Consider the following 27,161-nt stretch of genomic DNA (forward strand, 5'->3'; position numbering starts at 1 on the left):
AAAGAGACAGGCCAGCCTGGGAAGCAAAGGGCACCTTGTGTCTCCTGAGCACCCACCATGGGCCCCAGGGGCACGCATCGGGCCCCCCAGCCCTATCTCCCAGGTTTCACCTCAGCTCGGCCACTGGTGGAAGCCGGGAGCCACGAGGCCAGGCTTCCTCTCTTGTCACCCTGTGGCCTTGCAGACAGCACGGCTTCCCACTTCCCAGGCAAGGAAAGTGAGGTCAGGGAGGGTAGCGATGGCGCCAGCTACACTCAAAGAATGTTCCTGAACATCTAAGGAGACAACGCAGGTGAAAGTCCTCGGTGACCTCACCAGGTGCCACCGTCCGGCCCAGGACCAGCTACATGAAAATGCGGAGCCCCTCGATGTGAACTCGTTAAGAATTTCAGGACGCACTAAACCGAGCTCGGGGCCCTTCCGAGCACGGGGCGCCGTGTGACTGCCCGGGTCACAATCCCTGAAGCCAGCCCTGGTCTTGCCTGGGTTCACCACCAGGGTTTCCAAACCCAGAATGGAAACTAAGAGAGTTTTCTGAGTACCTTCAGGCAGTCTGAAAGCTCCTATCTCCAGAACTTTCCGTTCCGTGCCAGCTGTTTTAACATGCTGGTGTTCATGGGCTCTAAGGGCAACAGGGGCTCCCCCCTTCCCACGCGTAGCAATAACAACAGCAGCTACTATTATTGAGCACTTAGTGTGTGCGGCCATCATGTGGAGCTTTGCACACATTTAACTCTTTGACTCTGCACACCGATGCTGTTAGGGAGGTGCTCTCGCCGGCAGGCTCTGGAAGGGGAAACTGAGGCACCGAGTGGGGAGCCGCTCACTCCAGGTCGCACAGCCGGAAGGGGGCAGAGCTGGGATTCACACCCGAGCCCGCGGGGCTCCAGAGCCCATGCGCTGGCCTGGGAAGGAAGGTAAAGGCCAGCGGGAGGCGGCCGGAGGTTGGCAGAGCCACGCCAGGCCAGGGAGCGAGGCTCCGGGGACGGGAGCTGCCGGCTGGGCCGCCCTCTGTCCCACTGCCTCGCCTCCCTGCTTGGAGCCCCGAGCTCTGGGCTGGAAGGGCCTTGGCCAGGCAGTGGTTTCGCCATCCCTCTCGAAACCCTGGGGAGCTCTGGGAGCCGAACAGGGCTATCCAGCCCAGGGAGTCCAGGCCAGAGCACTGGGTAAGGAGCACGCTCCAGGGTCACCCTGACCCAGGTTCAAATCCTGCCTCTGCCACCCACCAGCTGTGTGACCTCAGGCAAGGTAATCCCCCTCTCTGAACTCTTGTGTCCTTTTTGGTTTTTCCTTTTGACCCTCAGGTACAAAGGGCCGAGTTATCTGACTCCTCAATTCACAACATGTTATCATCATTGTCCACACAAGGCTCCTCTCTGGTCGTCTTTATTTTTTCCCTTCAACCCCACTCCCCCCTCCCCGCCCACCTCATTCTCTTATATTTGATGTGTATCTTTAGTTAATTTTTTTTACTTTGATTTTGAGTTTAACTTATGTACAATAAAGTGCAGAAAGGGAACTTATCTCAATGAATTTTTCTCTCAGTGAATACTTATATATGTATAAACCCATGTGACCACTGGTTGCCCAGGTCAAGACAGAACTTTTGCAGCAGCCTAGAAGTCTCCCCCATGCCCCTTCCCAGGCAGTAACTCCTCTACTCACAGAAGGAGCCACTGTTGTGACTTCTAGGTTCGTCTGACCTGTTCTGGAACTTCCTATCAGAGGAATCACACAGTATTCGGTCTTCTGCGTCTGGCTTCTTTCCCTCAATGTAATAATGCTTTAAGATTCATCCGTAGCGTGCATGAATCAATAGCTTACTCTGTGTTGTTGCTGAATAGTATTCCATTTATAGACGGACTACAATTCACTGACCCTCTCACTTGCTGAAAGACGTTTGGGTTGTTTCCAGTTTAGGCTATTATAAATAAAACTGCTTTCAAGATGCTTATAGGTCTTTCCGTGGACATATGTTTTCATTTCTCCTGGGTTTATTGAAGGTCAGATATTCTGATTTGTTTTTTAATTGATTTTGGTATAACTTTTAAACTTACAGAAAAATTACAAGAGTTACAAGGAACTCCAGGATATCCTTCTCCCAGATTATTCATCTTTTGTCTCACTTGCTTCATCACTTCCCCTCTATATTTCTCTCTTGCCCTAAATTATCCGAGAGTCAGCTGTAGATGCGATGTGTTTTATCCCTAAACCCTCCAGCACGACTCCCCTGACCCCCCACGACACACACACGGTACCACCATCAAATTCAGGACTCATCGAAACAGCGCTGCCATCGAACCCACGTGCCGTGTTCAACATTCTGAACTTGTCCCCACGAAGGTCTTTATGACCGTTTTCTGGTCCAGGATCACACCTGGCTTCCTTCCGTCCTATCCAGGCTCTTTCAACAGCTCCTCAGTCGCTCCTCGATGTTTGTGACCTTGACACTTTTGAGGACAACGGGCCAGCCGCTCTGTAGCCTGTCTTTCTCTTTGGATTTGTTGATGTTTCCTCGTAGATCCAGGTGGCACATCCCTGCAGGGATATGAGAGAAGTGAGGCTGTACTCTTCCCGTGTGTCCTGTCGGGCGGCACACAATTGTGGTTTGTCCTGTTGCTGGAAAATGGGGATGACAAAAGCTCCCACCTCACGGAGCTGTTACGGGATTAAACGAGACACAGCCCAGGGCCTCTTCTGTAATTATCATCTCTCCTGCCTTTGCAGGGAGAGCCAGGCATGGTGTAGAAGAATAAACACAGGGCTGCCCCCGCCCAGACCTGTCTCCTGAGCCCCAGTCCTCGCCCAGCCTCCTAGAACTTCCAACCAGGATGGGAAGAGAGACAGGAATGCACAGGAGCCTGGAATTCTAGTCAGACCAGGCTGCGGGCCCCTGACGCTGGCTCAGCCTGATCCACTCACTGAGTGACGGGGACCTGAGGCCCCAAGGGTCACACAGTGAGCCACTTGGCCAGCGGGGTCTCAGCCCGGCTGCTGCACCCTCCACACCAGGGCTTTCAACTTAGGGGATTTTGCCCCCAAGGGGACACTTGGCGGCGTCTGGAGACATTTCTGGTTGTCACAACTTGGGGTGGGGATGCCACTGGCGTCTAGTGGGTGGAGACCAGGGATGCTGCAATGCACAAGACAGCACCCACAACAAAGAATGATCCCATCCCAAATGCCGACAGTGCCAAGGTTGAGAAGGCCCGGTCCACGCTGAACTAATGACAGTGGGCAGCGGGTGAGCCCCTGGCCCACTCATGCTGCCTGATTTCTCCCAGTGCCCAGCTGGCCGCAAAGAAAAGGTAGTTGGGACCTTCAGCAGCATCTAGGGCTTAAGAAGGGGAGATCCTGTTGTGCAAATGGGGTTTTGCTGCCCAAGTCTTTTTTTCTGAGTCCACAGGGGTTCAAATCAGCACTGTTAGAGAAGGTTTGAGGATGTCACAACCTCTGGGGAGCTGGGGGTGGGGGCTTACAGGAACATCAGGAACCCTGGCCTGGAAACGCAGGGTTGGGGGATCTTAAACCATCCTTGGCAGCCAGATTGCTGGGTGGGGGCGGTTACACCCCAAGATCCTGTCTTCTTTTCTGGGCTCTGATTTTATAGAATTTGAGGTTCCAGGTGGTTCTAGTTCCAGGCAGGGAGAGAGAACTCACCCTGACATGTAGCAGATTCTCAGTAAATTATTCGTTGAAAAACCGAATTGTGATAAAAATCGATACTCATTGAGCATTTACCACGTGCCAGGCACTAGTCTAGGGACCAGGCACATGTCACCTCCTTTCATCTCGACACACTCTGTGAGAGAGGCACTGTTACTGTCACCCTCATTTTGCAGAGAGGAAACTGGGGCACAGAGAAGTTAAGTCACTTGCCCAAAGTCCCACAAGCCCACTGAACCCCTGGTCATCTCCAGGTCAGCCCCTCTCCCTCTCACTGCCTTAGGGGGACTGTGTCCCCGAACCTAAGCTCATAGTAGAGACTTATGCCATGAAGCCCTGGGGCCCTAATGTAATGGGACCCTTTTGTTTATCAAGGGCTTACTTTCCACCAAGCCCTACACTGCACAACAGTCAGGGATGTGATGAGACCCACTGCCCAGATGAGGACACTGAGGCTCAGAGGGGGAGGTCACTTATTCCAGGTCAAACATCTAAGTGACAGAGTTGGGATGTGAACCCACACCCATCTGACTCGTGAGCCTGGCAGGGAGATAGCAAAGGAGCAAAGGGCGATGAGGAGAAACTGTCTGACATTGGCGGGGGGACCATGGAGAGTCAACCTCAGTTCATGCCTCGATCACTCTCCCCAAACTCCGTCTCAGTGTGCAGACACCTGACCCGAGACAGAGGCCCATTCAATGACGTTTGTCATAACAACGTTTGTGGCTTGAAGGCAACATCATGTCCATCCAGTGCGGAATAGTTCATTAAAATATGGTAGATACATATAGAGGAATATGATGCATTAGAGAAAAAGCAATGAATTAGAGGGACATGGAGGCATTGCTAACACACAGCCTTCCAGGAATGCATGCTGCTCTGTGCAGAATGTGACCTATCCGATTGTCCCTTACAGCATTGTGTGAGCTAGGAAAAGGCTGGAAACAACCTAAATGTCCATCCAAAGGGGACTGGCTAAATAATTACGGTACATCCATGCAATGCAATATTGTGTGATCATCAGAAAGAATGAAGCAGCTCTATAGCACTCATATGAGCAACCTCCAAGACACATTGTTGAACAATGTACAAAGAACATTGCAAAGTACAGACCAGTGTGAAAAAGTGCTACAATGTGTAATGTGTATAAATACCATATATATGTGTGTGTGTGTGTGTGCGCGCGCGCACGCGCGCTCACACGGACCATATGAAACAAGAAAACTGCTAGGAACAGCGGGGACCTCTGGAGAAGGGAACTGGGGGTTTAAGGGCCGGAGTGGGAGGGAGACCAACTTTTCACTGTAAACCTTTTCATACTTTTCGAATTTTGAACAATGAGTATATATTATATATTCAAATTAAATAAAAAATTAAAAAGAAAAATGCATAGAGGCCATGGAGCAGTTGAACTGAGATTATCCACAGGAAAAGTGGCATGCTGTGGGGCCAGAGCAGGATGAGGAGGGCGTCCAGCAGGGAGGGAGGGGGTGGGGGTGTGCAGAGTAGGAAATTGGTTACACACAGGGGTTGCTCAAATAAGTAAATATATTAAGAAAAATGGAAGCCAATTTTCTCATTGTCAGAAAAAAGAGTTCCAAATATGGAAAGAGAAAACTAGAATAAATTCTGTGGCTCTGCACTGGAGCGTTACCAGTGTAAACTCATAGTTTTCTAAATAGATGATACATAGATAGATGACAGAGAGAGAGAATTGTTAGATATAAAAGTAATACAGATATAAATACGTGTCTGTGTATACACATACACACAGTCTTTAGTTCTGTCCACCAAGAGGGGCTGACAGCAGTGACACCCCAGCAGCAATGAGCACACTTCGTGCCAAGACCTTGGCTTCTAGACACCTCTCTCCACTAAAGGGAGCCAGGGCTCCCTGGCTGATTCCAGGGCTGAGGCAGAGAAAGTACTCCATGAGCCTGAAGCACCTTGTGCCAGAAAGTAAGAACATGCTAAAAGAATGATGGCAACGGCAGCCAGTTAGAAGGGGCTCCCAGTGGCCATATATGGGAAAATGTGAGCATATAAATAATGAATAATAATAACGTACTACAACTCATTGAATAAAATAGAAAACCAGGAATCCATACCGATAAAAATAAATGAACCATTGGAAGTTTGTCGAGGAACAGGATATTTACATGGTTTCAAAGTACCTCCCCTCAAACACTTACTATTGCAAAGGGGAAAAATGTAACCTTACAGATGTGAAGTCTAGTAGATACCTCTTCAATCAAGTGATCAAAGTGAGCACCATCATTCTCATCACAAGGAAAAAAAATTGTAACTATGTGAGGTGACAGATGCTAACTAAACTTATTGTGGTGATCATCTCATAATATATTCACACAGCAAATCATTATGCTGCACACCTTAAACTGATACAATGTTACATGCCGATTACATCTCAAGGAAACTGTAAAAAAGAGTGAACACCATCAACAATGTGACAAAGAGAAGAATGCAGCATCACTTCCGTGATTTTGCTGCCAAGGATGCGTCACCAGAATCTAACCACGAGGAAACAACAGGCAAACCCAAAGTGAGGGACACGCTACAAAATAGCGGCCCGTCATCCTCAAAAGCGTCAAGGTCGTGAAGGTCAAGGAAAGGCAGGAGCTGTTCTAGATTAAAGGAGCCCAAAGAGGTGTGGCAACTAAATGCAACATGTATCCCAAATTGTACCCTTTTACTGGACATTATTGGGGCAATTGATGAAACTTGAATGTGTCTGAGTAGATGGCGGTAATGTATCCCGTTAATTTCCTGATTTCAATGGTTACATTGTAGTTATATAGGAAACATCCTTGTTTGTAGGAACTATATATCAAAGTATGGGGGGTGATATGGCAACAGGGCAGCAATTTATTCTCAAATAATTCAGGAAAAAAATGTTCTTTGTACTGTTTTTGTAACTTTTCTATAACTTTGAGCTCTTTTTCAAAATAAAAAGTGCTATAGATTGAAGGTCTGTGTCGTCCAAAATTCATGTGTTGAAATAACCCAAGGTGCAGGCATTAGGAGGTGGGACTTTGGGAGGTGATTAGGCCATGAGGTTGGAGCCCTCATGAATGGGATTCGTGCCCTTATAAGATGCCCCAGAGAGCTCCCCTGCCCCTTTCACCTTGTGAGGACACAGCATCTGTGAATCCGGGGACGGGTCCTCACCAGACACAAATCCGCCGGCAACCTGATCTTGAACTTCTCAGCATCCAGAACTTCTCGAGATCAATTTCTGCTGTTTATGAGCCTCCCAGCCTATGGTATTCTGTTATAGCACCTGAATGGACTAAGATAGAAAGTTTTCTTTAAACAGAAAAAAAGTAAGAAATAGAGTAAGATCTAGGGTTGAACACCATTAACAGGAATTAAAACACATACTCATAGCATTTCCTATGACTCAGCAAGGCACTCCTGGGTATGTGCCCAACTGAAATACGTATGTGTGTTCACCAAAAGATGTATTCTAGAATGTTCATCATGGTCCAATTCTAAAGAGCTAAAAGCTGGAAACAACCTAAATGTCCCCCAGCAATCAAACGGGTAAACGTGTTGTGGTATATCCATGCAGTGGACTTCTCTTCAGTAACAAAAGGAACAAATCTTGATACACACAACAACCTGGATGAATGTTAAAGTCACAACATTTAATAAAAGAAGTCAGACAGAAAAGAATGCATATTGTGTGATTCCACCTATATAAAGTGCAGAAACAGGCAAAATTAATGTGTGCTGTTAGAAATCAGAATAATGATTACCCTTAGGTGAGGGGTGACTAGAAGGGGCACGAGGGGCTCCTGGGGCGCTGGAATGGTCTGTGTCTTGATCTGGATGCTGGTCACATGCACAGGTCCACGTGGGGCAAAGCCACTGAGCTGCATTTCTCTGTTGTGTGCACTTTCCTGTGTGTGTATATTTCACTAAGAAGAAAAGACAGAAAACAACTCGATGTGTCTATCAGGACAGATATCAACCACATTGGGGTGGGGGCTGTGAAAAGTGGGCAGAATGGAGGTGGGGAGCCGAGATGAAGGGGGAAAATAAACCAAATGCAATGCAGGCCTTGCAGGGACTGACGGCAATGTCGTCCAGACCGGGAAGCACGGTGAGCTCTCTGCCCCTGAGCTTCAAGACTACAGGAGGGAAAGGGTCCCCATCATCAGGACGCTCCTCACAACGCCCCCAGGGTCAGCAACTCGAGCTTGCTGGCCAGCCCGTCTGGCATATGAGGACTGAGGCATGGCTCAAGCAAGCAGCCAGGTCGCCCTGACTCCTGCCCCAGCTCTCTCTCCTCCACAGCCTACTGACCCCCACCCACCAGCTTCTCTCGGAAGCCTTCCTCCTCCCGGCCACCTCCGTCCCCGCCAGCACTCCAGGGCTGAGGCCTGTGAGGCAGGGATCTGGTGACAGCTACAAAAATAAAAGCTCACCCGGCCCGGCTCCCCAGCCTCCAGGCTCACCTCGCACAGATCCTAGCTGGGCCGGCCCCAGGCAGGCTGGCAAAGGTGGCTCCCAGCCCTGGCAGGCCGAGGGCTGGGTGGAGCAGGTGGTGGTGGCAGCATGGGGCAGAGGGGTTATCCGGGGTGGTGTGGGGTGCTTGGTCCTAGCATGCTGGTGCTGGGTGGATCACACATGGAGGGTGGGGAGCAGGATTTGCTCTCGCTGGGGTTAGCAGAAGAGATTCTGTCCATTCCAAGAGGCTGGTTCAAGCCTGGCCTGATGCACACTGAGATTTCAGAGTCTCAGGGGAGAAACCCGAGGACAGGCAGAAAATTTTCATGGCAGAATGTCTTCATGCATGACTTCTGTAATTAAAATGAATTAAAAGAAATCCTTCCACCACATCTGATGGAAACTATTCTTCCTAAGCAAAGAGCAAGTCCCTTGTTCTGCACTCATGTGCAATAGTGTCAGTAGAACATTCTCAGACAAGGAAGCACTGGGGCATCACTAAGAAATGCAGGTCACAAAACAGCTCACACAGGTTGATTCCGTTTTGGCAAATGTATCAGTTAGAAATAGATTCAGCTGCCAGTAACAGGAAGCCGAAATGACAGAGACCTCAATAGCAGAGATTTATTTTTCTATCATGTAAACAAGTCCAGAGCAAGGTAGCAAGGACTGGTGTGGCTATTCCACCACCATCAAGAATACAAGTCGTCTTTTATCTTCTGGTTTCACCACCCTCAGTATGTGGCTTCCATGCTTCAATGTTTGCCTCATAGTTCAAGATGGTCCCTGAAGCTCCAGCCATCACATCTGAGTTCCAGGCAGGAAGTATAAAGAAGTGGTCGTGGTGGGGTTTGCAGAGGAGGGAGGCAATGTGCCTCACAGCTGAATCAGCCCCTTTTAAACAGCTTTCCTGGAAACCTTACCTATAACTTCTATTTATATCCCATTGGTCATCCCTAGCTACAAGAGAAGCTGGGAAATGTAGTCTCTTAGAAGGGCACTTGCCCTTCACAATAGAGGGGTCTCCTTGCTAAGGAAGAAGGAGGGGGTGAACATCAGGCAGTGTTAGCTACCATGAAGAAAAAATACACATGGAACAAAAGTTCTGGAAGGAAATAACAACTGCTGAATACAGAGCCCTCTCTCTGCAATCACCCTGCATGAACTAATCTGTCAAATCTTTACAAAACACTACAAGGAATTTTATTATCTTCTTATTACAGATGGGGAAACTGAGGCACAGCAAGATGCAGTAACTTACCACAAATCACACAGCCAGGAAATGGTGGATTCAGAGCCAGAATACAGGTGGCCAAATTCCAGCATCTGGATTCTTAACCCACCAAAATGGTAATGATTTCGTTAATAATAATGATGTGTGTGCTGGCGCTGCTCTAAATATGGTGCACGGATTAACTCATCTAACCCTCACAACAACCTTATGAGGCAGGTACTAGTACTATTCCATTTCATAAACAAGGAAACTGAGGCACAGAGAGGTAAAGCGACTTGCCCAAAGCCACACAGCAGGTGTTAACAGGGTTTATTTCTGGGTAGTGGAATTATGGGTGCTTTTTATTTCCTTCTTTTATTGATACTCTGCATTCACCAACCCTCCCACCATGATCATGCATTATTGGGAAATCAAATAAAAAGAAAACACCCCTCCCAGGGTCCAGCCTCCTGCCTGTCCCCCAAAACCCCCCAGCCCCACCCTGGAGGCCTCAGGGAGACCGGGCCCTGCCTCCCTCTGCAGCCGGGCCTCTCTCCCTCCTCCGTGCCCTCTCCTCTGCAATCACGGCTTCCCGAAGAACTCTCCCTCTCTTGGCTCCCAGCCTCCGCTCCTCCGGCACCCCCTCCTGGCATGCCCTTCCTCTCATTCCTGCCTGCCGAATGGCTCCCATGGCTCCAGGCCCTGGGTCAGAGGCTCCTCACCCACGAGGTCTCCTGGGCCGGGGCAGGCGGCCCCCCTGCGCCCTTCACCCACTGCACTTTGCCTCCTCCCAAGGCCGAGGGGCCTGTTTGGCCCCATCGACAAACTTGTCAAGGGCTTTCTGGGTGCCAGGCCCTGGCAGGTTCACCCACTCGTTCATCCTCAAAACAACCTCTCTCAGCCTCACCCTGGCCTCCACAGCCCTGCAGGAAGGACCCTGCCACCCCTCTGTCCTCCTCTCCCACTCCTCCCCGGCTGCCTCTGCTCTAGCCACGCCAGCTCCTCTCTCTCTCCCTAACACAGTGAGCTCGGCCCTGTCTCAGGGCCTTTGCACCTGCTGCTCCTTCTGCCTGGAATGCTCTCTGAACACCCTCCCCAGTCACCCTCCGCCACTGCCTCCACTCTGTCTTCCTGAAGGCCTTTATCACAATCTGAAACTAGCTGGCCAGCCTGCTGGCTGTTCGTCGTCCGTCTCTCACACCAGAACGTCAGCTCCAGGGGCAGAGGGACCACCATGGGCCCACAGGAAGTGCTCGCTTGATGTTGGCTGAATATGTGAATGGCAGCCCAGGCCCAAAGAGGCTGAGCATCTTGCCTGAGGTCACCCAGCAAGTAAGGGACAAAGCTCAGAGCGTTTTTTTCTTGCCCTGGGATCTTACCCCTCAAAGGGTGTAAACTCGGGGTTCACACATCTGCCCCCCCCCACAGTGCAGCGACTGGCAGATGGGAAAGGAGCTGAGCGTGGGGCTCGGACAGGCATGGATCCAAACACCAACTTGTCTACTTTCTGGGCAAGTGATGTCCCCTCTCAGAGCCTCAGGTCCCCACTCTATGACATGGGACTCCTACCTCCTGGCCTCAAAGGGACCCAGGAGGGGCTCAGACTCTGACAGGTTGTAAGCCCCCTGAATCCCCGCTCACTCTGGGCCCCCTCCCTCCCCTGCATGTGGCCACAGCCAGTACGAGGTTGAAAACCCCCAAGAAGGTGCGGCCAGCTGGCCAGCTGGGGCCACAGGGTCTCCATCCCAGGTCACCCAGCACGTCAGCCATGCTGAGAAAGGATTCCAGGTGGGGGTTGGGGGGCCGGACAGGGAAGCAGAGCAAATGAGCGGTTTGGGGCCACGGCGGAGGCAGGAGAAGGACTCTCAGGTTCAGATCTCACATGAGTCACTCACCAGCTGTGGGGCCAGTGACTTCATCTCTCTGTGCCTCAGTTTCCCCAACTGGGGAGGGGGGTGATAAGCAGCACCAGAGTCATTGGATTGTTCTAGGGATACAAGGCCCGGAAAGCACACACGTGGTGTAGAGCTGGCGCTCGACGAACCGAGGCCCGTCCCCCTCACACCTCACCTGCTCAGGTGTCTGCTCAGATGCCACCTCCCCGCCACTCCCACCCACTTTCCTTCCTTCAGAGCCCTTGTCCCCAGCTGTCATCATCTTGTTCAAGTTACTGGACTTAGTGTCTGTCTCTCCCCATAAATTGTCACCTCCATCTGGGTCACCACATGTCCCCAGCACCCCGCATAGGGCCTGACACACAGCAGGTGTTCAATCAATGCATGTTGAATAAATGAGAAAAACAACTGGACAAATAAATCTCAGAAACAAGGACAAAACAGTCCCAGGAGGTCTGGACGGGAGTCTAGGGGAGGAGGACACGTTCTTTAGGTGTTTAGATGGGGAAGTCCCTCTTCTCTTTCTTACCCCAATTTCTACTATTCTTAGTTGTGCAGCATCGGACAGGTCACTGCCCCTCGCTGAGCCTGTTTGCAGGGCAGGAAAACACCAATAACGAAAGCCCCGGCCTCCAAGAGGCTGATGAGCCAATTATAGTAGCCAGCACACCCCCGGCCCAGTGTCTCCAGCTTTCATTTCTGACACCCACTTTCCCTTTTGGTAAAATCACCAGGCCATGGGCCACTGCATAAGACCATGCGGTGTGAACGTCTTCTCACAACTCGCCCATCCTGAGCAAACATGGCCTGGGGTTCCCAGCCAGCCTCAGTGGTCAACCCACTAAATGGGCCTGCGGTTAACACGACCAGCCTTCTGGGGCGGACGGAAGGATCGAGCAGGTCCGTCTGTGCCAAGGCCTCGGAGTGGGGCTTTCTTTGCATGTCATAAGCACTGAACTCGCATCCACTATTGTTCCTCTTCCTCCAGGTGCGTCTCTGGCCTCCTGGGCCCCTCTAGTGCCCCTTTGCCCCCTCCTACCCTCCCAACTTCTGAATGGTCTGGTCCCCCCTCCTCGCAAGCCTTTAGCCCTCCTAGCCTACAGATCCGTGGGGTGGGTGTCCCCCAATCTATGACATCTCCCCATGTCTTTGGGCACAGCTCCGTCCACAGTGCTCCCATACCAGGCAACCCAGGCCACCACGAGAGCCCTCGACCTATTAACCATTTTTCCCAGCCTTTTTCAGGGGCCATCAGATGGGCTTGGGTTCAAATCCCCTTTCTGTTGCTTCCAAATTGGGAAACAGGGCGCAAGTCACTTAACTCTGGCGCTGGGGGCGCCTGAACTTGGGGCTGGGCAAGGAGCCCCCGCGCACGGCGCAGGACTGGGGGCAGGGGCTGGGGTTACAAACCAGACTCCCGGCCCCCAGCTTTCCCGGGAGACTCGGGAGGCGGACTCAGCTCCCTAACCCGCTCCACCCCGTTCCACCCTGGGCACTAACCCCACTTCTGTGGGCTCAGTTTACTTTTGTGAAATGGGTGTAACACCCTCCACGAGGCGCTTACGTCGATTCAAGCAGGCTGTGAGTGTGTAAAGAGCGGCACTCAAGGCTGGCTCCGAGGCAGCGCCAGGAAAGGGGCGCGTGGGGGTCGCTCTTCGGCTTCGGCCTGGCTGCTCCCCGCTCAGCTCCTTTGTGTCTTCTGCAAAATGGGTGAGCGGCAGCCACGAGGCCACTCTCCGTGACAAAGGGGAGAGCGGGACCGGAGAGATTCCTTCCTCTGCTGTGACCCTCCGCGCCCCCCAGAAAGACTGAGTCGCCCCCTTCCCCAGGTCCGGCGCCCAGCCCCTGCCCTCCAGCAGGTAAATCCGAGGGGCGGCTGAGCCCATGTGCTGTCGCGGGTACTGGGCTGACTCCCAGGGAAAAATAATAACAAGAGCAAAGGCTTATATAACACCTCCTGCGTGCCAGGCACCGCGGCCGCCGGCCGGGGATCCACCAACCCCTCCAACCCCCGTCGACATCCTCGACTCTCAGGAATGCTGTCCGGGGCTGGGACGGGGGTGGGGGTGCAGCGCGGGGGCGCGGGAGCGTATGGGGGGCAGGGAAGCAAAAGCCTTACCCCGAGCCGTTTCTGTCCCAGGGACTCAGGGACAGTGGCCCCGGGCTCAAATCTGAGCTCAGCCACCTTGAGCAAGCAGGCGAGGCCGGGCCTCGTGTCCACATCTGGAGAGAGGACAAGTGGTAAATGTCGGGTCCCAAGGAAAGGGAGCACCCTTCCTCCACCTCCCTCCACCCGGCCCAGCTTCTTCCCTCCCGCCGGCCAGGGACACACACACCAGCCAGGGACACACACACACACAAGCTCGCCCACGCACCCAGCCTCCTCTCTTAAAATATATACACACACGCAAAGTAGTTTTTAAACAGCCCGCCCCACTACACTTACCCAAAGAATCTTCTCCAACCTGGGCTCAGCAGGACCAAGACCTGTACCCCTCCTCCTACATAACCCGGCCTGCCTGACTGCTCCCCAAACACCGTGCAGAGGTCACAGACCTCCAGGCCCCCCTAAACCCGAGCCTGGCACTCAGGACCAGCCAGAGGTCCCCGACCCCTCCCCAAGCAAGGTTCCCAGGCTCTCCTCCCCAGCACCCCGGGGCGCTGAGTCACCGCGTAAGCCTGACCCAGCACTCCTCTGCCCCTCCCCCCCAGACCTGGTACCCCCATCTCCAAGCACAGACCCGGGGCGGAGAGCAGCAGAGGAGGAGAAAAACCAGCTGTAACACCCCCACCCAACCCCCAAAAAAGCCAAAAATAATAGCAGCCCACGCACACACACAGCAACCCCCGACACACCAGAAAAGCAAAAATAAAACCGTATCAATCCAAAACAAAGAAAAAAAATCAAAAGCCAACTACTGCCCCCAAAAGGCTTTTTAACCATTCTCAAAAAAAAAAAAAAAGTTTATTAAAAGTGTTCTTAATGCTTGAAACGGAAAAGATTCCCAAATATACAGACGCCTCTTTTCTCATAGAAATAGATTATTTTTTATAATACAAAAAAAAAAGACCAAAAAACAACAACAACAACAATAAAAACAACAGCAACAGCAACAACCCCGCAGGAACATATTTAAGCGATTACTCCGGGCCCGGCTGACAGTTACACGTGGGTTGCGTCAGTCCCGTGTACACACGCGTTCAGCCATGTTTAAGCCGATTGCATCAACTTCGACACCGGCCCGCCCGCCGGCGCCTGGAGAGGGGCAGAGGGACAGGCAGAGTTCGTCATTCATCTGTACACATAGACATTTCTTCTTTAAATAACACCGCGGGCGGGCGCGCCCTCTGCGCGTGCGGCTGGTTTGGACAAAAATATAGATATATATATAATAAAATATTAAAGTTACCGACGAGCTCCCCGCGCCGCCAAGCGCCCCAGTGCCCAAGTTCCGCCGGCGCCACCAGGGCCGGGGCGCCGCCCGGAGTCCCGGCAGCGCGGGGGCCGGCCGGCAGGGGGACGCGCGCGGGGGCCGCGCTAGCAGTGGCCGGAGGAGGCGAGCAGGGGCTCGGGCAGCTGCTTGAACAAGTTCCGCAGGGTGCTGAGCTCGCGCGACAGCTGCTCCACCTTCTTCTGCAGCCGCTCGTTCTCGGCCGTGAGCTCCAGGACCTTGTGCTGCGTCTCCAGGTTGCGCATCTTGGCCTTGTCGCGGCTCTTGCGCACCGCGATGTTGTTGCGCTCGCGCCGGATCTTGTACTCGTCGCTGTGCTTGTCGACCGCCTTCTTGGCCTTGCTCTTGACCTGCGAGGGCGCGGGCGCCGCCCCCGCGTAGCAGGCGGCCGGGGGCGCCTTGGCGTCGGCGGGGCTCGGCGTGCCGGGCGGGCTGGACGACGAGGACGTGGACAGGCTGCCGCTGCTGCCGCTCGGCACCGCCTGGTAGCCGAGGTAGGCGCGCAGCGCGTACGGAAAGCCCGCCGCCATGCCTGCGGCGCCGCCGCCCGGCGCTCCGGCCTCCTCCTTCCGCTTGCAGTCCGCGGGCTCGAAGCCCGGCTCCGCCTTGAGCTCGGCGGGCGGCGGCGGCGGCGGCGGCGGGGGCGGCGGGTGCAGGGGCGCGAAGCAGCCGGGGTGCAGCGCGCCCTTGGCGGCCCCCAGGCGGCCCAGGCTCACGTAGCCGTACTCGGCCGCCTTCTTGCAGTTCTTGCCCCCGTAGTCGTCGGAGAAGAGGTCGGAGAGGAAGTCGTGGTGCTGCCCGGAGGAGGCGGGCGCGGGGGCGGGCGCGGGCGGAGCCGCCTCGAAGGTGTCCGTGGCCGTGGCCGGCGCCGGGGCCTGCGGCGCGCCCAGCGTCTCCAGGTACGGGCTGAAGTCGATGGCGCGCTCGTGGTCGCCGATGCTACCCAGCTCGCCGGCGGGGGGGCGCGGCCCGGGTCTGGCCGCGGGGGGCGCCACGGGGGCCGCCTTGCCGCCGTACGCAGCAGCCAAGCAGTCCGCCTCGTAGTAGAAGTTGGCCACTTCCATGGATTTAAAGGCAGGCGGCGGCGGCAGGGGGAGACATGCTGGGTCCCAGGCCACCAGGCGTTGCATGAACGCGGGTGCCCGGGGAGGGGGCCTGGGGCTGCCCGCTCCGGCCGGGCCGCAGGTGGCGCGGCCTCCCGGCTCCGATGTCGCCGCGGTGTCTCTGCTGCCGCTGCCGCTGCCGCTGCCGCTACCGCTGCCGCCGGGGTGGCCGCTATTAGTGCGGGGGCTGGCGGCTGGACCCTCGAGTGGGTCCCCTTCCCGGTCCCGTGCGCGGCTCTGACTCGCTAAAGTTTCTCCAGAGCCCGGTTATTTATAAAGGCGGACCATGGTAACGGCTGCGTCACGCCTGGCTGACGCCCCGGTCCCTCCCGCCGCCGCCGGGACGGGGAGGCCGCGGCCGTGGCCGCCCGAGACCCCGGGAGAGAGGCGGCGGGGCGCGGCGGCCGGACCTGAGCCCGGGAACGCGCCCTCGGGGGTCCCCGGGCCCCGGGGGGCGGCCTCACGCCCCCGGCCCCCCCACCCGGCGGCCCCGGGATTGGGAGCGAGAAGAGGAGGCGCGACCCCGCCCCCGGACCGCCCCCTCTGGGCTGGAGGCTGTCCTGGAAGGGCGGAGAATCCGGGGAGGGGGCGACGCGATCGCTTTCCCCGACCCCAAACGCGGCCGCCGCCCGCCCTCTGCTGGACGAGGCGCTGGCTTCAGGATCGGCGGCGCCCAGCCCCGACGCCCCGCAGAGGGGGCGCTCCCCACGCCGGATCCTGGACACTCCAACCCCAGCTCCGGCTCCTGGAGGGAGGGGATTCCACGCCTGCGGCGACTTCCCTCTTAAAGCCACCTGCATAGGAGAAGGGGTGGGGGGGCCGGTTAGGGACGCACTGGGGCCTCTGCCCACGTAGTTCGCGCCCTTCCCCTAGCCCCGCCCACCGCACCTGCCCGCCCCTTTAGGGCACACCTGGGTCTTGTGCAGCCCCACCCCGCTCTGACCTGGGGCCCGGGGTGCTCCGCTCTGCCACACGGTGTGAGCGCGGGCTAGTCACTTCTCTGCGCGTATGTCCACGCAGGTGTCCTTACTGTTATCAGTTGTATTAGTCTCCTCCGCAGACTCCCAAACATAAGGCTGAAGTTTTAACTCTACTGGGAGGCACGGCAGAAAGAAGGGCCCCCCAGAGGGTACAGAGAGGCCCAGAGGGGGCACAGCACCCCCGAGGTCACATGGCCTCATGTCCCCCATTCGTCTCAAAGAAAGGCACTTGCCCGGACACCCTAAGACCTATTTGCCAACGCCAGGCCGAAACTCCTGTTTCTGAGGCTGGTGGGGAGGGGGCCACACAGGAGAGATAAGGGAGTGCCCCCATTTTTACCCACTCCCTACTGTGCGTCGAGGGTGGGCCTAGCTCCGGGGCTCACTTTTCACCCTGCCAGGAGGGGGCTTTGCTGCCCCAGGTTCACAGGTGGGCAATGGGCGATGAGCCTTCCTGGACTTGAAAGTATGCTCTCCCTCTCGGGCCCCATTCCTGGGCCATTTGGGCAGCTCCTTGGGCCCCCCTCTGCCACTCCCGGCCCAGGCCGCCCAGGCAGGAGCTCCCAGCCAGCCTGGGGCTGACCCCCGGCCCACTGACCCCAGCCCTGGCCCTGGCTGGCAGGCGGGCATTGCTCAACCTTTGGCGTTATCTGCTGAGTAGGGGTGACCTCCGCCCCGGAGAGCTGGAGAAATGACCGCTCCTAGCGCCCTTGGGGGTGGGAGGCAGGGAGGGACGGATGAACCACTGTCCTGGCCTGCTGGCTTTCTGCACCCTCCCAGCAGCCTCTGGGCCAAGGAGGGATCCAAGGCCCCAGGGCCACCCAGCCAGACCTTCCAAGCTGCAAAGTGGGACATTCAGGGCTGAGCTGGAGGGACACCGCCTCCCAGAGGCCCTCCCTGCCCCATCTGCAGTGAACTTCCTTCCCAGCCGTATCGCTGCTACCATTATCCTAGTCGTCTTGTCTGCCTCAGTCTCCCCACAGACTGCTCGCTCCGTGAGGACGGGCCCTCAAATACTGGAACTCCTGGGCCGGGCGTGCCCAGAATTTACCAGTGAATGAAGGCATTTGCTGTTCCCTCTGGACCGAGAACACTGTTCCCCCACCTCTGCCCACGGCAGCTCCTCAGGGCTCAGCCCAAAGGTTCCCTCCTCCAGGAAGCCCTCCCTGACCTCCCCATCAAAAGTCCCAGGCCCTCAGTCATTCCTTCCACACCCCCCTGCTTTATTTCCTTCACATTCTCATTACGATCAAAGTTATCTCACCTATCCGTCTTGCTTTCTGTCCCTGTTGCCCCCTCCCCACGGCAGACCCTCCAGGCAGGGATTTTTGTTGTTTTGTTCACTGCTGTTCCCCTGGTGCCTGGAACAGTGCCTGGCATACAGAGGGTCCTCAATGAATGGAGGAGGTTGAGAAGAAGGTGAGGTTCCCCTGTTAGCTGGGCTGTGTGACCTCAGGCAAGATGGCTCCCCTCTCTGAGCCTCAGTACCCCTCACCTCTCAGGGTTCTGGGGAGATGCAGAGATCTGACGGTGGGGGGTCTGGAGCTTATTGGAGGATTTGCTGTGTGTCCTCAAGCCAATCTTCCACTGTCTCTGAACCACATTTTAAGCTCCTTGCATGTATTGACTCATTTAATCCTCCTGATAATTTGTGGAAAGCAGGTCCTGTTATTATCTCCACTTTACAGATGAGGAAACTGAGGCCCAGCTGGGCTAAGGGTGCCTGCCCCACACCCTTAAAGGTGTGGGGAGGACTGAAGTCTTTCCAGCCTGACCTTCCCCTCTGGGTTTGTAACAAGTCATAACAGGTCTGGCGGTGTGAACCCCATTTTCTGAATGGAAAAACGAGGTCCAGAGAAGCATGGCCTGGGTCACACAGTGAGTCAAGGGGCAACCCAGACCCTGGGGGCGAGCCCCAAGGACCAGACGCGGCCCCCCAGCCTCTAGGGTGGTCCTCACCCGCCAGACACTGAGGCTTTGCTCCCCCCTTCCCTGCCCAGGAGTCGCCATCGGCCTGACGAGGACTCTGGCGGTTCCCACCTGCTGCCACCCCAGGTGTCCTGCGGGGAGGCAGCGTGCACGGTGACGTAAGCCCTTGTTTTTCCAAGGCTCGTTGCTCAACAGGCCCTGCCTGCCGCCCCAGCACGAACGCTCGGCCTTGCCCCGAGGAGGGGTGATGGATGGAGGCTGAGCTCCTGTGGCCCAGAGGCCAGAGCACACCCTGGTGGCCTGCAGGCAGCGGAGCCCAGAAACCAGGATCCGCCCGCCGCCACCCACGATGACCTCTCCCAGCTACCGTCGGCGTAGGTGTTTGTAGGAACCTGTTCAGGGAAGGGTCGCAAACTGGCAGCCAGCAGCCAAATCCAACCCACAGACGGGTTCAGTACAACCCCATGGTGTTTTGCTTTTTTTTTTCTTTTTAATGATTTTATTGCCAACATTTAAAAATCGGGAGACTTCACATCAAAATTCAAATTTCCAGCTTCTCTTTTAAAACCAGAAGCCGTGGGCTGGGCCCACGTGGCTGCGAGTGGTGGGCAGGAGACAGACGGGGCTGGGGAGGAACAGGCGCCCTCCCACCCGGATACCCGCCCTCCTCTGCCCCAGACTGCTTTCAGAATTCCTTCCCCCAGTCTCTGCAGCTGTTCCTTAGCCCCATTTTCGGGAGGAGAAAACCGAGGTGACTTGCTCAAAGGGAGTCCCATTGTTGCTCTTTGACGGAGAGTGGTAAAAATGTTTGCAGAGGGGATTAGAAATCAGCCAGCGAGTAGAAAAATAAGGCTGAAGGGGGAACCATTGGAGATGGTCCATGGAGATGCCTCTGGAGTGGGGGGACCGCAGGGTGGACTTTTGTTCAGCTCTGTGCCCTCCTGGCTGTGGCACTCCGGGGTCCTCCCTAGACCTCAGGCCCTGACCTATAAAATGAGGATAATGATCTCACCTCTCTCGGGTGTTCTGGGCCCTCTGGGCCCGCTGGCCCGCCCCAACACATGGAAGTGAATCAGACCTCCCCTTAGCCCCACAAAGGGCCTGACCGCAGCAAGTGATGAAAAACTCACCAAGCAGGCAGATGGGAGACAGGCCCAGAGAGGGCTAGGACTTCCCTCAAGACCACAGTGCTCCACTGGCAAAAGAGTCGGACTTAAAAGCCAGGTCCCCTGATTCCAATGTCTGGGATTTTCCCCACCACGCCTCTTCTTTGAGGCCTCACTTTCCCCATCTGCTAAATGGGGCCAAGATTAGGTCCCCAAGGGCTGCCAGGCCCCAATATCCTGGGATCCAGAATTCTGGCGTCCTGGGAGACGCTAGGGCTGACTGGTGAAACTTGCCTGGGCATATGCTGCCCCCACGTGGCAGGCTCTGGGAATGCAGGCTTGCTTTAAACGAATCCTCTTGGTTGAGGACCTACTGGGTACCTTGCTTTGTGATACAGAGGTTGGCACTATGGATATGAGAGATGCTCACAGGACACGAGCAGGCCACTGAAAGACATAAAAATGTCCCGCAAACAGACAAAAAAGTGCTCACTTTCACTTCATCATTCCCCCAAATTTTTGGCATCTATCGTAGTTCAGGCCCTAGAGACAGAACAAGACATTCATGAACGAGACAGCGCGATTCCTGTTCTCGTGGAGCTAACATTCCCCTTGGGGAAGACAAACAATAGACAAGATAATTGAGTAAAGTATGCATTGTGTTAGATTCTAGTAAGTACCATGGAGAAAAATACAGCAGAGGAGGGGGATAGAGCGGGCTGGGGGATTTGATTTTAACTTCAGATTATAGTGGTCAGGGGAGGCCTCACTGAGGTGACATTTGAGCAAAAACATGAATGCATGAGGGAGTAGGCCATGCAGATATCTGCGGGGAGAGTAGCAGGCAGGGGGAACAGCAAGTGCAAAGGCCCTGAGGGAGGAGCATGGCCAGCCCTGTGTAGTTGTGGGTGGAGCAGAGGGAGAGTGGCAGGAAATTATCTCAGAAATAGTGGGCCCATATCATGCAGGGCTTTGTGTGCCAACCTGAAGACTTTGGAGAGTTCTGAGCAGAGGAGGGACAGGAGCTGACTTAGGTTCTAACAGGTCCCTTGGTCTGCGTGGAGGGGTGGGCTGCGCTGGAGGTAAGGGCAGAAGCAGGGAGCCCGTGAGGAGGGACCGCGGTCATGCAGGTAGATGATGGTGACTCCCCCAGGGTGGTGGGCGTGGAGGCGGGGAGAGGTGGTCAAATTCTGAATCTGTTTTGAAAGGAAAACCTTCAGGATTTGCTGATAGATCCAGTTATAGATCAGCCACACAAGGGACCACCACGCAGCCATTTAAAGGGACAAGGTATATGACACCAAGAACTGGCAACAAAAGACAAAATAGATAAATTGGACTACATCAAAGTTTAAGACTTCTGTGTGTCAAAGGAACGATCGACAGAGAGCAAAGCAGCCTAGAGGATGGGAGAGAATACTTGCAATCAGGTATCTGAGAAGAGACTAATATCCAGAATATATAAGGAACTCCTACAACTCAACAACAACAAAAACCCCAATTAAAAATGGGCAAAGGATAGGACTGGCCTGGTGGCGCAAGTGGTTAAGTGCGCGCGCTCCACTGCGGCGGCCCGGGGTTTGCCAGTTTGGATCCTGGGTGTGCACTGATGCCCTGCTTGGCAAGCCATGCTGTGGCGGCATCCCATATAAAGTGGAGGAAGATGGGCACAGATGTTAGCCCAGGGCCAGTCTTCCTCAGCAAAAAAAAGAGGAGGATTGGCAGATGTTAGCTCAAGGCTGATCTCCTCAAAAAAAAAAAAAAAAAATGGGCAAAGGACTTGAACAGACATTTCTCCAAAGAAGAGAGATGAATGGCCAAGAAGCCCATGAAAAGATCCCAACACCACTAATCAGTAGGGAAATGCAAATCCAAACCACAATGAGAGACCACCTCACACCCCTTAGGATGGCTACTATCAAGAAAAACAGAAAGTAACAAATGTTAGTGAAGATATAGAAAAATTGGAACCCTTTTGCACTATTGGTGGGAATGTAAAATGGTGCAGCCACTATAGGAAGCAGTATGGCAGGTCCTCAAAAAATTGCAAATAGAACTACCATGTGATCCAGCAACTCCACTTCTAGGTATATACCCAAAAGAATTGAAAACAGAGTCTGGAAGAGGTATTTGTACACCCATGTTCATAGCAGCATTATTCACAATAGCCACAAGGTGGAAACAACCCAAGTGTCCATCAGTGTATGAATGGATAAACAAAGTGTGGTCTATCCATACAATGGAATATTACTGAGCCTTAAAAAGGAAGGAAATTCTGACACCTGCTACAACATAGATGAACCTTGAGGACATTATGAACCTTGAGGACATTATGAACCTTGAGGACATTATGCTGAGTGAAATGAGCCAGTCACAAAAGGATAAATACTGTATGATTGCGCTTATATGAGGCACCTAGAGTAGACTCAAAGAGACAGAAAGTAGAATGGTGATTGTCAGAGGCCAGGGAGGGAGGAATGGGGACTTGTTTAAGGAGTATAGAGTTTCAGTTTGGGAAGAAGAAAAAGTTCTGGAGATGGATGGTGGTGATGGTTGCACAATGATATGAATGTTACTTAATGCCACTGAACTGGACACTTAAAAATAGTTAAGATGGGGGCCTAGTCCGGTGGCACAGTGGTTAAGTTAGCACGCTCCAATTTGGTGGCCCGGGGTTTGCAGGTTCGGATCCCGGGCGTGCACTGACGCACCGCTTGTCTAAGCCATGCTGTGGCGGCATCCCATATAAAGTGGAGGAAGATGGGCATGGATGTTAGCCCAGGGCCAATCTTCCTCAGCAAAAAGAGGAGGATTGGCATCGGATGTTAGCTCAGGGCTAATCTTCCTCACCAAAAAAAAAAATAGTTAAGATGGTAAATTTTACGTTACATGACTTTTACAATTTTTGTTTAAACGACAAGGTCGATCTTCATACAACGTCATGGAAAGATGCCCACTGACGCTGTGGCGTGAGAGAAGAGCAGGGCAGAGCAGTACCCTGGTGGAGTGGTGTTTGTCTTGAAAGCATTCACCATTAGCTAGAAAATCTGTTTGATTGTGAGTTCCACACAGTGTTGCTGAGGTGTGGGGAAATTGGTGCTCTTACTCGTAGTGGCTGTGCAAAGTGGGAGCGCCTCCAGCTGTGACTGGGCCATAGCTATCAAAATGGGAACCGTCGCTGGGCATTTACACGACTGAGACTCTCGCACCTGCACAAAGACCAACGGACACTGTAACAGCAAAAGCTTGTGAGATAACATCCGTGGCCATCGTTACCGGGAAATTCCATGCAGCTGCTAGAAAGACTGAGGCAGCTCTGTGGGGGGAGGATCTAGACCAGCGCTGTCCCATAGAACTTTCCGGGATGGTGGGGATATTCTACATCTGGGCTGTGCCATATGGGAGCTACCAGCCACCTGTGGCCATTGAGCCCTTGAGATGTGGCTGGTGTGACTGAGGAACTGAATTTTTCATTTCATTCCATTTTAATTCAATGTGGCTGGTGACTACTGTATGGAACACAACCCATCTAGAACCATCTCCAAGATCTATCATTAAGAGAAAAAAGCCAAGTGCAGCCAAAACGTGTGGGGTGCACACTCCCACATAAATGAAGGGAGACACGGAAATCTCGTGTGTGTGTTTGAGGATGTAGTCTCCTGCTGGAAGGGACACAGGAAACTGGCAGCAGTGACAGCCTCGGGCCAGGGGTGCTCTGTTGTTCTGTAACGATACACCCCAACACTTAGTGGCTTAAAACAACCACCATTTTTTTTGCTCATGACCCTGTGGGTCAGGAATCTTGGACAGGACACAGGGGACAGCTTGTCTCTGTTCCAGTGCTGGCTGCTGGCTGGAACACCCAAGGTGACTTCTTTGTTCCCATGTATGGCACCTCAGCGAGGATGGCCCAGTGGCTGATGGTGGCTGGAGCGTGTGTCTGCCGGCATAGTTCTCGGTTCCTCCAGTAGGTAGTTTCTTCCTCCTCACGTGGCCTCTCCAAGTGGCCTCTGCACATGTGGCCTTTCCACGTGGCCCCTGCACGTGGTCCAAGTAGTCTCTCCTGGTGTCCTCTCCGTGTGGCCTCTCTGTGTGGCCTTTCCACGTGGTCTCCCCAGCATAGTAGCCATACTCCTCACACAGCAGCTGGCTTCCCCAGAGCACAGAAGTGAAAGCCTTAGGCCTTCTCTAGGCTTAAGCCCCAAACTGGCACACCACCATTTCTGTCTCATTCTATTGGTCAGCCCAGATGCAAGGGCAGGGGGTGACACAAGGGCACACATACCCGGAGGCTGGTTCACTGGAGCCCCTAAAGTCAGTCTAGCACGAGGGGAGGGCTGGGGGCCTGAGGTGGGAGGAAGACCTACATCCTTTCCTAACTTTAAAATGTTCACCATGGATACATATTACCTTGTTATTTGTTTGGGTTTAGAAAGCCTTACATTGCACAGTCCTGCCTCCACACCTTTGCTCATGCTGTTCCCTCTGCCTCTAACACCCTTCCCTTCCACCTCCAGCTGATAAACACCCAGAGAAATTTTCCCTGAAGGTCCGAGTAAAAATTACTCCCCACTTCCTCTATGCTCCCTATACTTCGTGCCTCTAGGATCTTATTCTGCCCCTACTGGGGTTAGTTCCTCTCTAGGTCATCCTTGTACACACACGCACGCATGCACACACACACACACACCCATGCAGGTGCTGAGTAGGTGCCCAGTGGTTTGGGGCCCAACCCAGGAAAAGACACACCTGCCTGACCCACCATCTCCCCACCCAGCTGGGCCCAGTGCTGACATCTCCTTGCATCGCCTAGAATCACCACCAGGTGGCGATGGAGCCCAGCCTCCAACCCCCGCAGCGGCTCTGAGCTGAGAAAGCCCCTGTGGGTTGTGACCTGTGTGGTCAGGCCCCAGGGCAGGGGCCTCCCAGCCCAGCTTTGGGGACAAATTTCCCATCCTTATTGTCCACTCCTCTCCTCAACTTCAAAATGTGCTTCCTCCTCAAGCAAATTGACTTTAATTACAGGCGTGCCGACCACTGAAAGATGCGCCAACTTGGGTGAATCTCCAAAATCTAGCGCCAAGTGAAAGACAGTGGACACAAAAGAATACATCCTGCATGGGTCCAGGTAGATGAAGCTCTAGTATAAGCAAATGAATCTACGGTGGAAAATATCAGAATGGAGGGTGCCCCAAGCTGGGGGTGGGCAGGATGGACTGGGCAGGGGCACGAGGGTGATTTTTGCAGTGATGGCGAATGTTCTGTATTACTTTCCAGGGCTGCTATGACAGAGTACCACGAACTAGGCAGCTTAAAACAACATACATTTATTCTCTTACAGTTCTAGAAGCCAGAAGTCTGAGATCAGAGCCGTGCCCCCTCTGAAGGCTCTCGGGAAGAATCCTTCCCAGTCTCTTCCAGCTCCTGGTGGTGGCCGGAATCCTTGGTGCCCCTTGGCTCGTGGCTGCATCACTCCCATCTTTGCCTCCGTCTTCGCATAGTCTTCTTCCCCCAGGTGTGTCTGTGTCCAAATCTCCTTCTCTTTTCTCTTATAAAACACCAGTCATTGGATTTAGGGCCCAGCCTAATCCAGTATAATCTCATCTTAACTTGGTTGCATCTGTAAGACCCTATTTCACATTCACAGGTACCAAGAGTTAGGACTTGACTATATTTTTTTGAGGACACAGTTCAACCCACTTGGTGTTCCATATCATGGAAAGAGTTTGGATAACACAGGGAGATGCATTTGCCAAAAATAAAGTACACCTAAGATGTGTGCATTTCACTGGATGTAAGTTCTACGGACAGAGAAACAAATATTGAGCCCTAGCTAAGATATGCATGCGGAAGTGCTTAGGGATGAGCTGTACTGGTGTCTGCAACCTACTCTGCATTTAGCTGCCCTTTCTCTCTGGTCTCCTGTAATTGGGAACAGTTCCTCAGTCTCTCCTCATTCACGACCTCGACACTTTTGAAGAGGCCAGGCCAGTCATTTTATAGAACGTCCCTCCTTCGACTCTGTCTGAGGTTTCCTCATGGCTGGACTCAGGCCATGCACCTTCGTCAGGAACCACCCAGGTGGTGTTATGTCCTCCTCGGTGCCCCCATCGGGAGACGCCTGAGAGCCATTTGTCCCGTTACTGGTGATATTAATTGGTCACTTGGTCAAGGCGACCCCTGCCAGGTTTCACCACTGTCGAGTTACTGTTTTTCCCTCTGTAACGAATAAGTATCTTATGGGGAGATTAACTATTTAAATATCCTGTTACTCCTCACCGTTCACCCACTAACTTTAACATCCATTAATATGCTTGCTTCAATCAATCTATCTATGGCTATGTAATAAATGACCCCAAAACTTAGCAGCTTAAGATAATAATCATTCATTTTCTCACCGTTTTTGTGGCTCAAGAATTCAGGAGTGGTTTGGCTGGAAGGTTCTGGCTTAGAGTCTCTGAAGTTGCAGTCAAGATGTCAGCTGGGGCGACAGTTATCTGAAAGCTCGTCTGGGGCTGGGGCTTCACTGTCCAGGAGAAATAAAATGTGAGCCACAATGGAACCACCTGCTTACTTTTAAATTTCCTAGCAGCCAGTGAAATTCATTTTAGTAATATATTTTACATAACCCAATATATCTAAACTCTTCTCATTTCAACATGTTCTCAATATTAAAAAGTATTACCAAGATATTTGGCATCTTTTTATTCATGCTGTCTTTGAAGTTCAGTGGACATCGAACACAGCACGTTCCAGGTTGGACCAGCCACGTTGTGAGTCCTTCCAGCCGTATGTGGCCAGTGGTGGTTGTATGGGACACTCAGTGCTGAGGGATCCACTTCGGAGACGGCCCCCTCACACGGCTGTTGTGGGGGGCCTCCGTTCCTCGCCACATGGGCCTCTTCACGGGGCTGCTTGAGTGTCCTCATGACATGGAAGCTGTCCTCCCCCAGAGAGAGTGATGGAGAGAGCGGAGGCCCACAACGCCTTTTGTGACCTCCTTTGCTGACACAGCATCACTTCCGCCACATTCTACTCATTAGAATCAAGTTGCTGAGTCCAGCCCCCATGCAAGGGGGAGGCATTGGATTCCACCTCTCAAAGAGAAGGGTGTCAAACAATTTGTGGACATATCTTAAAATCCCCATGCCCCCATTTATTTGTTTATTCCTTTATATCAGTATGGACTCATGGATTTTATTTTATTCCCTGGGTTATAAATCCGTCACTATTATTATTTATTTGGGTGCTCAAACTGACCCAGATTTGGCCAGTGTAAGCCCCCTTTGGTGGGCTCCTGTGTCCTTCCACCGTCTCCTTATTTTCTGGCACAACAAGATGTTCCGG

General features: G+C 53.5%; 1 protein-coding gene and 1 long non-coding RNA gene across 2 annotated transcripts; one reads left to right on the forward strand and one right to left on the reverse strand.

Moving 5' to 3' along the window:
* Positions 1-14,193: 14,193 nt before the first annotated feature.
* CEBPB (CCAAT enhancer binding protein beta) lies at positions 14,194-16,222 on the reverse strand. The gene has a single exon (XM_058562486.1). It carries the CDS (start codon positions 15,824-15,826, stop codon positions 14,783-14,785), a length of 1,044 nt encoding a protein of 347 aa, XP_058418469.1. The 5' UTR covers positions 15,827-16,222; the 3' UTR covers positions 14,194-14,782.
* An 8,486-nt stretch (positions 16,223-24,708) lies between these two features.
* LOC131418346 (uncharacterized) lies at positions 24,709-26,506 on the forward strand. The gene is made up of 2 exons (XR_009222882.1): positions 24,709-24,942; positions 25,092-26,506. It is a non-coding gene; the product is annotated as an uncharacterized LOC131418346 (long non-coding RNA).
* The last annotated feature ends 655 nt before the right edge of the window (positions 26,507-27,161 follow it).

Source organism: Diceros bicornis, chromosome 19 (genome assembly GCF_020826845.1).
Source record: "Diceros bicornis minor isolate mBicDic1 chromosome 19, mDicBic1.mat.cur, whole genome shotgun sequence".
In the NCBI taxonomy this organism is placed as follows: Eukaryota; Metazoa; Chordata; class Mammalia; order Perissodactyla; family Rhinocerotidae; genus Diceros; species Diceros bicornis.